General features: G+C 34.9%; 2 protein-coding genes and 2 long non-coding RNA genes across 6 annotated transcripts; 1 reads left to right on the top strand and 3 right to left on the bottom strand.

The window, feature by feature from the left end:
* Positions 1-5: 5 nt before the first annotated feature.
* Positions 6-15,736, bottom strand: PGAP3 (Per1-like protein PGAP3). Its single transcript, XM_073989087.1, has 6 exons — positions 15,422-15,736; positions 15,199-15,362; positions 1,378-1,530; positions 1,162-1,286; positions 959-1,095; positions 6-886 (listed from the first exon to the last, which is right to left on the bottom strand). Exons 1-6 carry the CDS (start codon positions 15,555-15,557, stop codon positions 606-608), a joined length of 996 nt encoding a protein of 331 aa, XP_073845188.1. The 5' UTR covers positions 15,558-15,736; the 3' UTR covers positions 6-605.
* Positions 6,237-7,420, bottom strand: LOC141405102 (uncharacterized). The gene is made up of 2 exons (XR_012413140.1): positions 7,064-7,420; positions 6,237-6,989 (listed from the first exon to the last, which is right to left on the bottom strand). It is a non-coding gene; the product is annotated as an uncharacterized lncRNA (long non-coding RNA).
* On the top strand, positions 7,480-14,327 carry LOC141405100 (uncharacterized). Of its 3 annotated transcripts, none has more exons than XM_073989091.1 (5): positions 7,480-7,795; positions 7,860-8,214; positions 8,290-8,481; positions 9,660-9,780; positions 13,945-14,327. In XM_073989091.1, exons 2-5 carry the CDS (start codon positions 8,208-8,210, stop codon positions 13,946-13,948), a joined length of 324 nt encoding a protein of 107 aa, XP_073845192.1. In that variant the 5' UTR covers positions 7,480-7,795; positions 7,860-8,207; the 3' UTR covers positions 13,949-14,327. The 3 variants fall into 3 exon arrangements, with proteins under 3 accessions (XP_073845192.1, XP_073845190.1, XP_073845193.1); XM_073989089.1 differs by having other exon boundaries at positions 7,657-7,795; positions 7,860-7,953; XM_073989092.1 differs by lacking the exon at positions 9,660-9,780 and having other exon boundaries at positions 7,657-7,795; positions 7,860-7,953; positions 13,945-14,017.
* On the bottom strand, positions 13,419-14,602 carry LOC141405101 (uncharacterized). The gene is made up of 2 exons (XR_012413139.1): positions 14,246-14,602; positions 13,419-14,171 (listed from the first exon to the last, which is right to left on the bottom strand). It is a non-coding gene; the product is annotated as an uncharacterized lncRNA (long non-coding RNA).
* Positions 15,737-16,047: the final 311 nt, after the last annotated feature.

Here is a 16,047-nt window from a genome sequence, read left to right as displayed (position 1 = left end):
ATTACTTTTTAATAAATTTAATAACAAAAAAAATTAATAGAAATCTCCATATAATAAAATATATTCTACTTACAAAAAGAGTCATTTGTTATGCTTGGAAATGTTATAAACGAGTATAAATTTCACGGCGAAAACAACATTAGGTATCCATTAGCATTATGGCGGCGATACTACTTTCAAATTTATGGCATATTTCAACATTAACTGTAATATTCACACAGTTATGATGAAATTTCAAAATATTTTTTTTGTTTTTGCAGAAAATTGCGTTCAGAATGCATGAATCAGAGTTAGTCAGCATTATAAGCCATGCACAATAAGTTTTTACAACATACAAATAAATTATTAAAAACAAATAAAGAATGATCAAATTACAAATCTCAAAACATCTGCAGAATGGTAACATTATTTAATTTTTGTTTCTGTTCTCAAAAGCAAACACTAATCATCAGGTACATACACACATATTATTGGGATGAAGGGAGAGCAAAAAATGTATAATAAAACTTTATTCTTATTATGGACTACTATTTTGACTAGCATTTACTCTAGATAGTTGTTGCTGTAATTTTTATTTTTCTTCGCCGTTTTGTTCAAATCACCATTCAAATCTCTTTATCGAAACCAACCAATTCATAGTACTTTTCCGTACGCAAAAGTCTGCAATCATCAATGGCAAAACTATACAAAGGATTCATAATGAACACAGTCGATAAATGCCACAATGCATGAGCATCTAAAATCCATAGGATTGGAGGGAAATCTAAAAGCTCTAAACTCATACTCATGCCTAAGAGTAAATAGAAAGCTAATATTTTACGATAATATGGTCGTTGTTTACGCACACGAAATGACCAAAGGAACCAACCCATGGCACTTAAGATGCCTGCAAAGAAAAAAATGAAACAAATCAATAAAGTTATAGTAATGAATATTAGATCATCATAAAATATCTTACCTGTTACTACATTAGTGGTCATATTTAATGAATAACTAAATCGTCCCATTGTTATATAAGCAAAGTAATTAATATAAAACGATAAAAATGCCAACGATATAAAAGCCTTTATAATCCACGAATGCTTGTGTAACATTCTGAAAGAGAATAGAAATTTTATAAAAAAATTCAAAATTTAATAAAGATATTCATTCTAATTTTACCTCATAACCATACAATATAGTGTCATCAAGACCATGGAATAAGCAAATGAGTAGTCCAGCAACTCAGTAAGAGGATTGTCACGAGCATGAAACACCATTGACCATATCCAGGCATTTATGGCAACCTATCAAAATAAGATACATACAAATAAGATATACATATATTAGGCTCTCTTGGTCCTTAAAAGAGATTCAATTTTGAATATGTCATCTTACCGCTGAAAATATATGCCATATTTTATAGCATGGACTATCAGGTCTTACTTCTCGGCGAAATTTTCGTAACCAACGAAAATGTGCCACCAAATTAAGAAATGAAAACAGAACTGAAGCGGGTTCTTGGAGACCAAGGAAACGCATAAAGGGCCACTGAAAAGAAACAAAAAAAGTTCCGAAATATATTAAAAAAAAAATGAAAAATTAGCCGTACACAACTACTGCGGGTATGAAGATCTTCCAGAGAGGGACTTTAGAAGCAAGGTTTCTTTCAGAAAGGGTTTTTGAAGCACCCTTTACTTAAGAAAGGGTCTATAGAAGAATCCTTTCTTTTAGAAAGTGTCTATAGAAGCAGCTTTCCTTCTGAAAGGGTCTATAGAAGCACGCCTTCTTTCAGAAAGGGTCTTTAGAAGCACGCCTTCTTTCAGAAAGGGTCTTTAGAAGCACGCCTTCTTTCAGAAAGGGTACATAGAAGGAAACTTTCTTTCAGAAAGGGTACATAGAAGCAAACTTTCTTTCAGAAAGGGTACATAGAAGCATCCATTCTTTCAGAAAGGGTCTATAGAAGAATCATTTATTTTAGAAAAGGTATGTAGAAGCACCCATTCTTTCAGAAAGTGTCTATAGAAGAATCATTTATTTTAGAAAAGGTATGTAGAAGCACCCATTCTTTCAGAAAGGGTCTATAGAAGAATCATTTATTTTAGAAAAGGTATGTAGAAGCACCCATTCTTTCAGAAAGGGTCTATAGAAGCACCCATTCTTTCAGAAAGGGTCTATAGAAGCACCCATTCTTTCAGAAAGGGTCTATAGAAGCACCCATTCTTTCAGAAAGGGTCTATAGAAGCACCCATTCTTTCAGAAAGGGTCTATAGAAGCACCCATTCTTTCAGAAAGGGTCTATAGAAGCACCCATTCTTTCAGAAAGGGTCTATAGAAGCACCCATTCTTTCAGAAAGGGTCTATAGAAGCACCCATTCTTTCAGAAAGGGTCTATAGAAGCACCCATTCTTTCAGAAAGGGTCTATAGAAGCACCCATTCTTTCAGAAAGGGTCTATAGAAGCACCCATTCTTTCAGAAAGGGTCTATAGAAGCACCCATTCTTTCAGAAAGGGTCTATAGAAGCACCCATTCTTTCAGAAAGGGTCTATAGAAGCACCCATTCTTTCAGAAAGGGTCTATAGAAGCACCCATTCTTTCAGAAAGGGTCTATAGAAGCACCCATTCTTTCAGAAAGGGTCTATAGAAGCACCCATTCTTTCAGAAAGGGTCTATAGAAGCACCCATTCTTTCAGAAAGGGTCTATAGAAGCACCCATTCTTTCAGAAAGGGTCTATAGAAGCACCCATTCTTTCAGAAAGGGTCTATAGAAGCACCCATTCTTTCAGAAAGGGTCTATAGAAGCACCCATTCTTTCAGAAAGGGTCTATAGAAGCACCCATTCTTTCAGAAAGGGTCTATAGAAGCACCCATTCTTTCAGAAAGGGTCTATTGAAGCACCCATTCTTTCAGAAAGGGTCTATAGAAGCACCCTTTATTTGAGAAAGGGTCTATAGAAGCACCCTTTATTTGAGAAAGGGTCTATAGAAACACCCTTTATTTGAGAAAGGGTCTATAGAAGCACCCTTTCTTTGAGAAAGGGTCTATAGAAGCACCCTTTATTTGAGAAAGGATCTACAGAAGCACCCTTTATTTGAGAAAGGGTCTACGGAAGCTCCTTTTCTATTAGAAAGGGTCTATAGAAGCACCCCTTCTTTCAGAAATGGTCTGTAGAAACACCCTTTCTTTCAGAAAGGGACTATAAAAGCACCCTTTCTTTTAGCAAGGGTCTATAGAAGCACCCTTTCTTTTAGGAAGGGTCAATAGAAGCACCCATTCTTTCAGAAAGTGTCTATAGGAGCACCATTTTGTTTAGGAAGCGTCTACAGAAGCACTCTTTCGTTTAGGAAGCGTCTATAGAAGCACCCTTTCTTTCAGAACAGTCTATAGAAGCACCCTTACTTTAAGAAAGGGTCTATAGAAGCACCCTTTCTTTAAGAAAGGGTTAATAGAAGCCCACCTTCTTTCAAAGAGGATCTATAGAAGCAACATTTCCTTAAGAAAAGGTCGGTAGAAGCAGCCTTTCTTTCAGAAAGGGTCTATAGAAGCAGCCTTTTTTCCGAAAGGGTCTATAGAAGCAGCCTTTTTTTCGAAAGGGTCTATAGAAGCAGCCTTTTTTCCGAAAGGGTCTATAGAATCAGCCTTTTATCCGAAAGGGTCTATACAAGCACGCTATCTTTCAGAACATTCTATAAAAGCAACCTTTCTTTTAAGAAGGGTCTTTAGAAGCACCCTTTTTTTAGGAAGAAGCACCCTTTCTTTTAGGAAGCGTCTATAGAAGCACCCTTTCTTTTAGGAAGGGTCTATAGAAGCACCCTTTCTTTTAGGAAGCTTCTATAGAAGCACCCTTTCTTTTAGGAAGCTCTATAGAAGCACCCTTTCTTTTAGGAAGCTTCTATAGAAGCACCCTTTCTTTTAGGAAGGGTCTATAAAAGCAACCTTTCTTTTAAGAAAGGGTCTATAGAAGCACCCTTTCTTTTAGGAAGCTTCTATAGAAGCACCCTTTCTTTTAGGAAGGGTCTATAAAAGCAACCTTTCTTTTAAGAAAGGGTCTATAGAAGCACCCTTTCTTTTAGGAAGGGTCTATAGGAGCACCCTTTCTTTTAGGAAGGGTCTATAGGAGCACCCTTTCGTTTAGGAAGGGTCTATAGGAGCACCCTTTCGTTTAGCATGGGTCTATAGGGGCACCCTTTCGTTTAGGAAGGGTCTGTAGAAGCACCATTTCTTTCGGAACAGTCTATAAAAGCACCCTTACTTTAAGAAAGGGTCTATAGAAGCACCCTTACTTTAAGAAAGGGTCTATAGAAGCACCCTTACTTTAAGAAAGGGTCTATAGAAGCACCCTTACTTTAAGAAAGGGTCTATAGAAGCACCCTTTCTTTAAGGAAGGGTCTATAGAAGCACCCTTTCTTTAAGAAAGGGTCTATAGAAGCACCCTTTCCTTAAGAAAATGTCAATAGAAGCCCGCTTTCTTTCAAAGAGGCTCTATAGAAGTCCGCTGTCTTTTAGAAAGGATCTATAGAAGCACCCGTTTTTTTCAGAAAAGGTCTATAGAAGTACCCTTTCATTTAGAAAGGTTATGTAGTAGCACCCATTCTTTCAGAAAGGGTCTATAGAAGAACCACTTCTTTCAGAAAGGGTCTGTAGAAACGCCATTTCTTTCAGAAAGGGTCTGTAGAAACGCCATTTCTTTCAGAAAGGGACTATAGAAGCACTCTTTCTTTCAGAAATTTCTGTAGAAGAATCCTTCCTTTCAGAAGAGGTCTATAGAAGCATCATTTCCTTAAGAAAAGGTCGGTAGAAGCACCCTTTCTCTCAGAAAGGACACATACAAGCACCCTTTCTTTCAGAAATGTCTGTAGAAGCACCCTTTCTTTCAGAAATGTCTGTAGAAGCACCCTTTCTTTCAGAATGTCTGTAGAAGCACCCTTTCTTTCAAAAAGAGTCTATAGAAGCACCCTTTCTTCCAAAAAGGGTCTATAGAAGCACCCTTTCTTTCAAAAAGGGTCCATAGAAGCACCCTTTCTTCCAAAAAGGGTCTATAGAAGCACCCTTTCTTTCAGAAAGTGTATATAGGAACACGCTTTCGTTTAGGAAGGGTCTATAGAAGCACCCTTTCTTTCAGATCAGTCTTTAGAAGCACCTTTACTTTAAGGGTCTATAGAAGCCCGCTTTCTTTCGGAAAGGGTCTATAGAAGCACCCGTTTTTTTTTTTCAGAAAAGCTCTATAGAAGCACACTTTCTTTCATAAAGGGTCTATAGATGCAATCTTTCTTTCAGAAATGGACTATAGAAGCACCCTTTCCTTCAGAAATGGGTACAGAAGCACACTTTCTTTCAGAAAGGGCCTATAGAAGCACACTTTCTTTCAGAAAGGGCCTATAGAAGCTACCTATCTTTCAGAAAGTGTCTATAGAAGGACCCTTTCTTTCAGGAAGGGTCTATAGAAGCGATCTTTTCTTTCAGAAAGTGTCTATGAAAGCACATTTACCGCACCTATTATAGAAAAATAATATTCAGGTGGCGTCACTTCTGAAGTTGCAGACGACATAAGGATGAATAAGCGTGTAGTAGCTGCTACAACAGCAACAACAAAGGTCTTCTATAACTGCAGTTACTGGTCTTCCATAAAAAATACTGTTTGGTCATCTATAATAAAGTGTCCTGGTTTTCTATAAGAATACTTTCTGGTCTTCTTTAAGACGATTTTCTGCATTCTAAATAAACTCGTCCATTAAAATAACCCCAGGTCGTCTACAACACAATTATCCGGTCGTCTATGATAAGACTTTCGTTGTTCTCTAAGAAGAACTTCTGGCCTTTTTTAAACTCCTTTTTGTCCTTTTAAAAGAAGGTCTTCTACTAAAACTAGACCTTATGGCCTTCCAAAAAAGACTTCAGATTTTACTACAAGAAAACTGTTACGTGCCACCTGCAGTGGCGCTACGGGGAGGTACCAACTAGCTCAGGGGTGCCATCTTCAGGGCGGTCCCATCCCATTCCACCGTAGCCCTAGGGGACGAACAATTAAAAATGAAGACTACACACTACTACATAAAATGAAACGATTACAAACACGAGAACACTAGAAACAGGAGAGCTTGATGTATGTGCTCCCACACTTCGCCCGCCCATCCTTGACCCTTAAGTCCGTATACAACCATATATCATTATAAGGGCCCCACATCCCACAGACACTTACCTCACGACTGCCTACACTACCTTTCCTCTCTCACAAACAAAAATTAGAACATCATAATTATTCAATACAATCACACAAAGAACGTTTTTATTGAGGAAGTAAACATATTTAAACCTAAAGAATCTTTAACTTGAAAACTTAACACCAAACAATCACAATTATTTATTGAGTCAATTCTCAGATTACCATTTTTTCTACGTATAGCTATGTATATTTTTAGGCCAACCTGGGCCAATCCTTATTATTATTAAGACCTGCCTAATAGAGCTCTGTTAGCGGTTTTTGAGACTCATTTCTTTGTCTCTAAAAAAAAATCAAATTTATAGAAATTTAGGCTAAACGTTGTAAAGGGCAACCCTACACTCGCATTTAAAAACTTGGCGTTAACTTTCCTCACAATCAATAAAAAGAATATAATTAGAATAAACACTTAGGACAACACAACTTAACCTAGTTCTTTTAGTTAGGTATTGTAAAAATTTTAGTTATCAATCTTTTTGTATGTTAATTTTCCTTTTAATTAATTTCTTGTACTTAGCAGTTTATTTATTTTCGTTTTCTTCTCTCATTTTTCTCATTTCAGGTGACCAGCCGTTTTGAGTGCAGACATTAATGGACATCACACAAGCATAATATAATGGCTGTATGCCCCACAATCATTCGGCAAATTAATGATCAATGCCGTCATCTGCACATCAAGGGATTTTGTCGCAAAGAAATTTCCGGCCGTTATAAATAAATGAAGCTGACCCCCTCCTTTGTAACGGCTGAGGAGGTCAGTGAAGGTCTGGTTTGGCTGAGTGGCGTACACTTTAAATAAATAAAGAACACAAAAATACAACTATTTATACACAGTCACCGCATACAATATTCTCTAAACTTACGATTTTTATCACGCCCACAACAATTACAAAAACGAGACTTTCAAGTCCTTTAATAAAAAAGCACATCAATTGCAAAACAAAATGTCTGTGTTTTTTTCTTTTACTTCTTTCTAGTTTTTTGGTTATATTTTTAAATCACAAGTTTGGGGGTTTTAATTTGCCGGCACCACTTTGGAAATGAAAATGGTCTGAGTTTGGTCTTTTTCCACTTTTATATCAAGAAAAAGGACGCTGAATTTCCCTCCTTTTCCTGATTTCCATAATTTTTCCGACATTTCTTTTTGTTCGTTTTGGTTTTGTTCTGTCTAAACATCTGTTCGCTCTGTCATGAAGGCAGAGCTGTATTTTTTTGAGTGCGTTACTTAAGCACTAACCTACATGCATTAATAATATTGGCAGCACTGTTTTTCAACCATGACTCTGTGTGCAAAACTGTTTTCGCTTTCATTCTTTTCATGGCCGCCAGCTACATTCAACATTTTTACGGCTTTAAAAGGCCGGCCAGAAATTACAAAAAAATAAAAAAAAAACTCCTACAGATACACGCAACAATACATCACAATTGACGAGCCTGCACTGGAAATTGTGATGTGCGGGTAGTGCATTGAATTTATAGTAATTTGGCGTAAAAACAAAGGGTAAGACTTACTAAACCCAAGCCTCCTGTACATAACCCAATCCTGACCACGCGGTTGTAGCCATGATGTGGAGAAGATATTTCCTGGAACATTGGTAAGTACTTCACTAAAAGCTGAATGTTTATTATTAGTAATGTTAATTATTTTTTTCTTTTCAGTGTCAAAATACCGAAAAAGGCTGGTTTTATTGAATGGGTGTCCACCACGAGGTGTCTCATCCATACGCACAACGAGTAGTCCCGATTCATATATGTACGTGTGTAAGTGTATGTTCATTCATGTATTGAAACCCACGCCATACTCTCATGCACATTTTGCATGAACGACGCCATTCATACATACATACACCATTGATTGTTGGCCTTGTTATGCCGTTACCAAACGTCGACGTCGGCGCCTTTTTTGCTTTTCGGCGCACATCATTGAAAACGTCTCAACATCTCTGCTGGCGTTGATTAACAAATGTCATACCCTCAGTATGATTGGCCACACTAACCTCAACCAACATGCAAGGTAACAAATCTTAAAACACACTTCATTATTATAAACAAAATGTATTAATTATTTTCCCTTTTTTAATTTTTTTAGGTTTTGTGGCGGAGTCCACAATTTTGTACCTGCCTACCAAACATGCCTGTATTCATATGCCAGATAACCCCAAAGACATTCGTGAAGGTGTGCTATCGTTCTCCACACAATATGGAAAAGTGGGCTTTAGACGGACATTTCTACCTGTGCTTAAAAAGACAGAAGGATTTCCCTGCCGTGCAGTGTGTATAGGTGAGCATGGTGTTATCTTATTTCATGTGGCAACAGTGAATATGTCGTTAAAAAAAAATATAAAAAAACAACTAAAAAAAACTCAGGACTTGTGTTGTTGAATAACAAAAGAAACACGCAAATTCGATCATGAATATGTGATTATAAAAAAATCAAACCACACGGCATATGTTAGTGTGATTAAAGAATTTCATAAATATTTTATGCCACGAAATTTTGCTACCATAAGGTACATGGAAAATATATGAGTGTGTGGTATTAATGTTACATTTGTGGATTTGAGTGGTCACTTAAATATCAACCTATGCAATGGTACATAAGTGGGGTATTAACGTGTAGAAACAAAAAGAATAATCAACCTATGCAATAATAAGTGGTGTATTGACCTGTAGAAACAAAAGTAGTAATTTGTGTTCCCAAAGACATTGTGTGTTGTGAAATAACAAAAGGAACATGAAAATTCGGCCATGAATATGTGATTATAAAAAAGTTCAAACAACACGGCCTATGTTAGTGTGATTAAAGAATGACATTTCGTAAATATTTTATCCCATGAAATTGGCTACCACAAGGTACATTGAAAATATATGAAAGTGTGTGGTGTTAATGTTCCATTAGTGGATTGGAATGGTTACTCAAATATCAACCTATGCAATGGTAAATAAGTGGGGTATTAACGTGTAGAAACAAAAAGAATAATGTGTGTTCCCAAAAAAACATTGTGTGTTATTGGACTACCTACGCTGTGTGTGCTATTTCAACCCCTGTGCCTATAACAAACAAATTTGTTCATTTTAAAACAATATGAAAAGATGTTTGCGGCTTTTGATACTGTTTGTAAATAGTGTTGTGAAACAATAATATTGCCTGAAAGTGAAGTGTATTTTATGCATAAAAAATATGGATTATTGTGGTTATGTGAATGAGGCTGCTTGGCTGAACATTGCATTGTTGGTGTGTGGGTCGTGTGAAATGATATGTCAGTCATGTTTATTTTATATTGTGAATGTGGAGATAAACAAAACAAAGAAAACAATGTGAAATGTAAACAATGACACAAAGTGTGTGAAAAGAAAACAGTTCCTCAGTTATTCTTATATTTTGTTTGATATAATTTAAAACATAACTATATTTTGCTATTTCCTTTTGCTAAAACTATGTTTTCGGTGTATTTTAAGTTATTTTCGTTGTTGTGAAAACAAACCGTGGACATATGTCAACATCTTGCCTGATTACTACCCCATCGAAAACTATTCCAGACTTGAATTTACCTGTCATCCTCAACATTGCTATTCAAAGGTGAGTGTTATGAATTTTATTGCTTTGTAGTGTGGACAAAAAAAAAAATTAATGGACAATGGTGGTGATACACAATTAGATATTTAAGGGTAATTTCATAATGTCATACCGTTTGGAGTAAATTGTTTGAAACAAAGAATATGTGTGAAAGTATACACCGGTCTATTTGATGCATAAAAGAAACCAAATAAACAACAATAGTTTAAAATAACAACACTAAGTCAATGAAGTGTTTTCGACCTGGTTTATAATTATTTGTATGACAATTACCTCGATCCTGGAATTACGTGGAGTAATTCTTTAGTTACCTGAACTAGCTTGTGCGCTTCATTGGTGTTGATGATTTATTGTGTATCATTACCCATCATTTTGTTGGACTTCAGTGGACGTACTTAGACGTTTCAGTTTTATATTATTGCATGCATTATTTTTATCCTTTACTATTATATAATATATATTTAATATGATATTTTTCCCATATTGAATTACAATGGAAATACGGTTTTACCATATATGAAATAGATATTAACGTGAATTGCTATAACTTCGCGCATCATTTTGGAACTACATAAAAACAATAAATATACCCAACAGGTCAATTTTAGATTCGTTTGGAATTAAAAAATAAACTCGTGCGTTTTCTTTGGTCGTGTTGAGGTGGTAAACTTGGGATTTTTTTTAGTGGATACATTTTAAGCCTTTTTTATTCTGGTTTGTTATACCGTGTGGATATTTTTGCATTTGCCTATTAAAGAACATTCAGGTAGGGATGCAAAAAGGAATTCTTTTGGCTGTGATTTTATTTTACTGTATTTTGTGTATGCTCGGTCGTATACCGTTCTTGGTCATATTGGGATTGGAGACATTTATAATTATACGCATTGCAAAAATAAAGAAAGATCTTTCGATTGTACTTGCTTTGAGCAATGGCAAGCTTACACCCGGATGAAGTCATTAGTTCGTACCATTTTGGTATGGCGATGATCAATTAGCTCCTAGCGGTTTTTAGCTGTTTGTCTAGGCAAACATAAATAACATAAGAGCCTTCGTTTTAGATAACCATAGCGCAGCCAAATTGACAAAACATTACGTGGAGTTTTTAGGTGATTTTAAAAGATTCTGGGAAATAATTTTTCTTCTCTAAGTGAATATGCAAATATGTTTTCGGAGCATAATTTTTTTGGTGTATATAAACAAAAACAAAACACGCAATGTTGTAACCTTTATTCTTCTTGTTTATAATCAACATCAATTAAGCAGGGAATCGTTTCATTTTATTACTGACGATTATTCGTGTTCAATCATTTAATTTCTTCCCAACGTGGGGAACTCCCTCGCCCTGATTAGTCTCATAAGCCGGGCTTAGAAAAATATTGGAATTGGGGTTGCAACAACCATAACAAAATTATTTCAATGCAACATATAGATTAAATAAACTGGACATACACTTTCTCCATTTCCTTCGCCACACTTTCTTCCACCGTCCTCAAACCTGGTCCAGCATCATTCAAGCTTTTACGTACCATATTAACGACAATATTTACGTCGTTTTGTTGCTTACCCATATTAGGTGCTTGATGATGTTTAGTTTGTGCCCCGACACTAGTACTTGCTTGGGGGTTATTAATAGTACCTGACAAATCTATAAACGCGGTGTCCCTATCTATATTGGACTGTTCCATTGTATGGTTTACCTTCTTTTTTCTTTTTTGGTTAGGTCTTATGGTTATAGAAAGTCGGCTATTATCAAAGGCTAGATGTCTATTACGTTTACTTCGCCTTTTTCCGGCAACGTAATCACTCATCGGTTTTGTGTATTTGGTTCGTAAAATATATGGTTTAGGAAACAAATAAAAGAAATCTTGTTGTGGGCTATTATAAAAATCAGGTGTGAAGGAAATAAAGACAGGACAACAAAAAATTAAGTTACAAAAAATAAAAAAATATAGTAATATGAATTAAAAGCTAAACACAAAGATTAATAGAATATCAGTTTTAATAAAAATTTAAATAATAATTAAGTATAGATCTACAAGACAACAAATATTAAGTTACAAAAAATAAAAAAATATAGTAATATGAATTAAAAGCTAAACACAAAGATTATTAGAATATTAATTTTTAATAAAAATTTAAATATTAATTAAATATAGATCTACAAGACAACAAATATTAGATTATTAGAATATTAGTTTTTAATAAAAATTTAAATAATAATTAAATATAGATCGATAAAAAAGAACAATACAGTGAAACAAACAAAAAAAACATATATTAATGGACATCAAAAGTTTCAACTATAAAATGGGTTTTAGTTTTGTTAGTTTTTATTAATCAATCACATATATGAGAGGTAGGTGAGTGTGTTTTCAGCTGTCTGTGAGGAAATTTGCTTGGGGTATTTTTTGTATTTTTTTTTTTTAATTTTTTTTTTTTTTTTTAATATTTTTACACATGAGTGTCCTAGTTAGGTTGTTTCAGTGTACTCGTCGACTGGACTTTACGGGTTTAGGATAACATTCAACATTTAGATATTGCACTATGGCATTTTTGTGGCAAAATCCAACAAAAAAGATCTCATAACAGAATACTTCGTAACAACGCTCATCTATGAAACTTACATCACAGAGGCTATTGCACTTTTCTTCCTATGCTAACTCAATATTAGAACTTCTCCTATACATAAACAAACATGAACGAATTTGAGGGTAGTACCACGGCATTTTTCCTAAACATATAAAAAAAAAGATCTCGTGTTCGGTTGCTTTCTTGCAATGCACATTGCGAACGCTTAATCACAATAGCTATTGCATAGTTCCCTTATACTAACCCTACATCTATTGCATAAAAAAAAAAACAAACATAAAAAAAAAACAAAACAAAAAAGGACAGGCCATAAAGACAATACATTCATTGTTACACTCGACTAACAAGATTATTGCATCTGACCCTAGTGTATGGAACGGAAATCCTTATTTTCTAAAAGCTAACCTAAATATTGCACGATTATCACTAGTTTTAAGAATTAAAGCTGTGTTTGCAAAATTAGATAGTTTTTATTAGAAAATGAGATTACCGTTGTTATTCTATAGTAACCCTATGGTCTATTGCCTTGTGCCTTGGTGGTATTGCACAGTTTTGGAAATTTATAGATATTTTTTTGCTTCCGTTTGGGCGCCATATTGTTACGTTGTTATTCTATAGTAACCCTATGGTCTATTGCCTTGTGCCTTGGTGGTATTGCACAGTTTTGGAAATTTATAAAAATTTTTTTTTTGCTTCCGTTTGGGCGCCATATTGTTACGTGCCACCTGCAGTGGCGCTACGGGGAGGTACCAACTAGCTCAGGGGTGCCATCTTCAGGGCGGTCCCATCCCATTCCACCGTAGCCCTAGGGGACGAACAATTAAAAATGAAGACTACACACTACTACATAAAATGAAACGATTACAAACACGAGAACACTAGAAACAGGAGAGCTTGATGTATGTGCTCCCACACTTCGCCCGCCCATCCTTGACCCTTAAGTCCGTATACAACCATATATCATTATAAGGGCCCCACATCCCACAGACACTTACCTCACGACTGCCTACACTACCTTTCCTCTCTCACAAACAAAAATTAGAACATCATAATTATTCAATACAATCACACAAAGAACGTTTTTATTGAGGAAGTAAACATATTTAAACCTAAAGAATCTTTAACTTGAAAACTTAACACCAAACAATCACAATTATTTATTGAGTCAATTCTCAGATTACCATTTTTTCTACGTATAGCTATGTATATTTTTAGGCCAACCTGGGCCAATCCTTATTATTATTAAGACCTGCCTAATAGAGCTCTGTTAGCGGTTTTTGAGACTCATTTCTTTGTCTCTAAAAAAAAATCAAATTTATAGAAATTTAGGCTAAACGTTGTAAAGGGCAACCCTACACTCGCATTTAAAAACTTGGCGTTAACTTTCCTCACAATCAATAAAAAGAATATAATTAGAATAAACACTTAGGACAACACAACTTAACCTAGTTCTTTTAGTTAGGTATTGTAAAAATTTTAGTTATCAATCTTTTTGTATGTTAATTTTCCTTTTAATTAATTTCTTGTACTTAGCAGTTTATTTATTTTCGTTTTCTTCTCTCATTTTTCTCATTTCAGGTGACCAGCCGTTTTGAGTGCAGACATTAATGGACATCACACAAGCATAATATAATGGCTGTATGCCCCACAATCATTCGGCAAATTAATGATCAATGCCGTCATCTGCACATCAAGGGATTTTGTCGCAAAGAAATTTCCGGCCGTTATAAATAAATGAAGCTGACCCCCTCCTTTGTAACGGCTGAGGAGGTCAGTGAAGGTCTGGTTTGGCTGAGTGGCGTACACTTTAAATAAATAAAGAACACAAAAATACAACTATTTATACACAGTCACCGCATACAATATTCTCTAAACTTACGATTTTTATCACGCCCACAACAATTACAAAAACGAGACTTTCAAGTCCTTTAATAAAAAAGCACATCAATTGCAAAACAAAATGTCTGTGTTTTTTTCTTTTACTTCTTTCTAGTTTTTTGGTTATATTTTTAAATCACAAGTTTGGGGGTTTTAATTTGCCGGCACCACTTTGGAAATGAAAATGGTCTGAGTTTGGTCTTTTTCCACTTTTATATCAAGAAAAAGGACGCTGAATTTCCCTCCTTTTCCTGATTTCCATAATTTTTCCGACATTTCTTTTTGTTCGTTTTGGTTTTGTTCTGTCTAAACATCTGTTCGCTCTGTCATGAAGGCAGAGCTGTATTTTTTTGAGTGCGTTACTTAAGCACTAACCTACATGCATTAATAATATTGGCAGCACTGTTTTTCAACCATGACTCTGTGTGCAAAACTGTTTTCGCTTTCATTCTTTTCATGGCCGCCAGCTACATTCAACATTTTTACGGCTTTAAAAGGCCGGCCAGAAATTACAAAAAAATAAAAAAAAAACTCCTACAGATACACGCAACAAAACTTTTTGTTGTTCTACAAAAAAGAGGGAGTAATTTGAGTTTATGTGCTAAACCTAAACTCATATTATGCCAAAAAGAGTTTTCTATATTTGTCACATCACTGTTTGTTCTTACGGATTCCATTCTTCCAGGATATTGGCTCATTGTAATATGGGAGAATTTAGTAAAGGTCCTTCATTTAGCAATTTTGCAATAAACTGCAACAAAAAGTGTACAAAAGTTTTGTAATCGAGGCCCTAATGGCTTTTAATGGTAAACATACCAAACATATTCGGGACTCATTCCCCGAAAGTAATCCTTGTAGAAGGGTCGATATGAAGTAATTGTGGATTCATAGTAACATCTCTACCGCATATTGCTAGATTTTCATCATTTTGTGATAACATAACGTTTAACTTACTTTTCCATAGAACTGCGGCACTGGCCAATTTCTGTCTTGGAATGCTTCTACTGTCCGCCACATACAACCATACTGGCATTCGTCGGAACATGTCCACTGCAGCAATTTATCAAATATACTTTGTTGATAATATTTAACTGCTTGTTCCTGTATCTCCAAGCCATCTAAAATGAACAAATGAAAAATTAATTTAAAATCAATTTAATATATTCACTAGACTAACCTGCCGAACAATTTTGTCTCTCACAGTTGCGTATACAATTATTAAAAAATGAATTTCTATCACCGTTTGAACACCAAACAAAACCAAAACTAAATATAAAGCATACAATAAATAAACTATAACTAACTTTTAACATTATTCACTAAGTTTGCCGGTTTGGTTTGTTTTAATATAACAAAAATAAATGCTACTTCTTCTAATAAAACATTTTACTTTTTATAAAATCACAATTAATTGCGAGGAGGTGATAAAAAAGAACAACAACCACCCACCGAAGAAGATTATTCTATAAGATAACAGCACTAATTCAGTCATGCACAAGTATGTACTCTGGAGGCAAAAAGGTTGCTACTGTCATTTTTTCCTTGGTTGAAGGGGACATCTTTGAATGAAAATATTTCTCTAAAATGTTTAATAAGTTGTAAATTTAATTTCCCTAAATATCCAGTATGGATTTTCTTTTCTTAAAAATACAAAAAGGTAAAAAAATTAATAAAAAAAAGTCTTGTTAAAAGTTTTAAGAGAGACTCGGGCATCTCTGTTTATCGATTTACTACTTAAATCGATAGCTCATCGATAACTGTTGACACACCGATATGTAAACGATAAACAAAACAAAAACTCTC

This window comes from Musca autumnalis, unplaced genomic scaffold (assembly GCF_047663935.1).
Source record: "Musca autumnalis isolate F117 unplaced genomic scaffold, ASM4766393v1 scaffold_5, whole genome shotgun sequence".
NCBI classification, from domain to species: domain Eukaryota; kingdom Metazoa; phylum Arthropoda; class Insecta; order Diptera; family Muscidae; genus Musca; species Musca autumnalis.
The sequence above is the reverse complement of the archived record's forward strand: the minus strand, read 5'-3'. Positions and strand labels throughout refer to the sequence as shown.

Excerpts from the sequence above, each read along its gene's own strand:
- PGAP3 (XM_073989087.1), bottom strand. The coding sequence starts at position 15,557 with ATGTTAAAAGTTAGTTATAGTTTATTTATTGTATGCTTTATATTTAGT. Across the intron at positions 1,531-15,198 it reads TGCCGCAGTTCTATGGAAAA|TGGCCCTTTATGCGTTTCCT; the intron begins GTAAGTTAAACG and ends GTTTCTTTTCAG. Across the intron at positions 1,287-1,377 it reads TATGGCATATATTTTCAGCG|GTTGCCATAAATGCCTGGAT; the intron begins GTAAGATGACAT and ends TTATTTTGATAG.
- LOC141405100 (XM_073989089.1), top strand. The coding sequence starts at position 7,893 with ATGGGTGTCCACCACGAGGTGTCTCATCCATACGCACAACGAGTAGTC. Across the intron at positions 7,954-8,289 it reads AGTAGTCCCGATTCATATAT|GTTTTGTGGCGGAGTCCACA; the intron begins GTACGTGTGTAA and ends TAATTTTTTTAG. Across the intron at positions 8,482-9,659 it reads CTGCCGTGCAGTGTGTATAG|TTATTTTCGTTGTTGTGAAA; the intron begins GTGAGCATGGTG and ends GTGTATTTTAAG.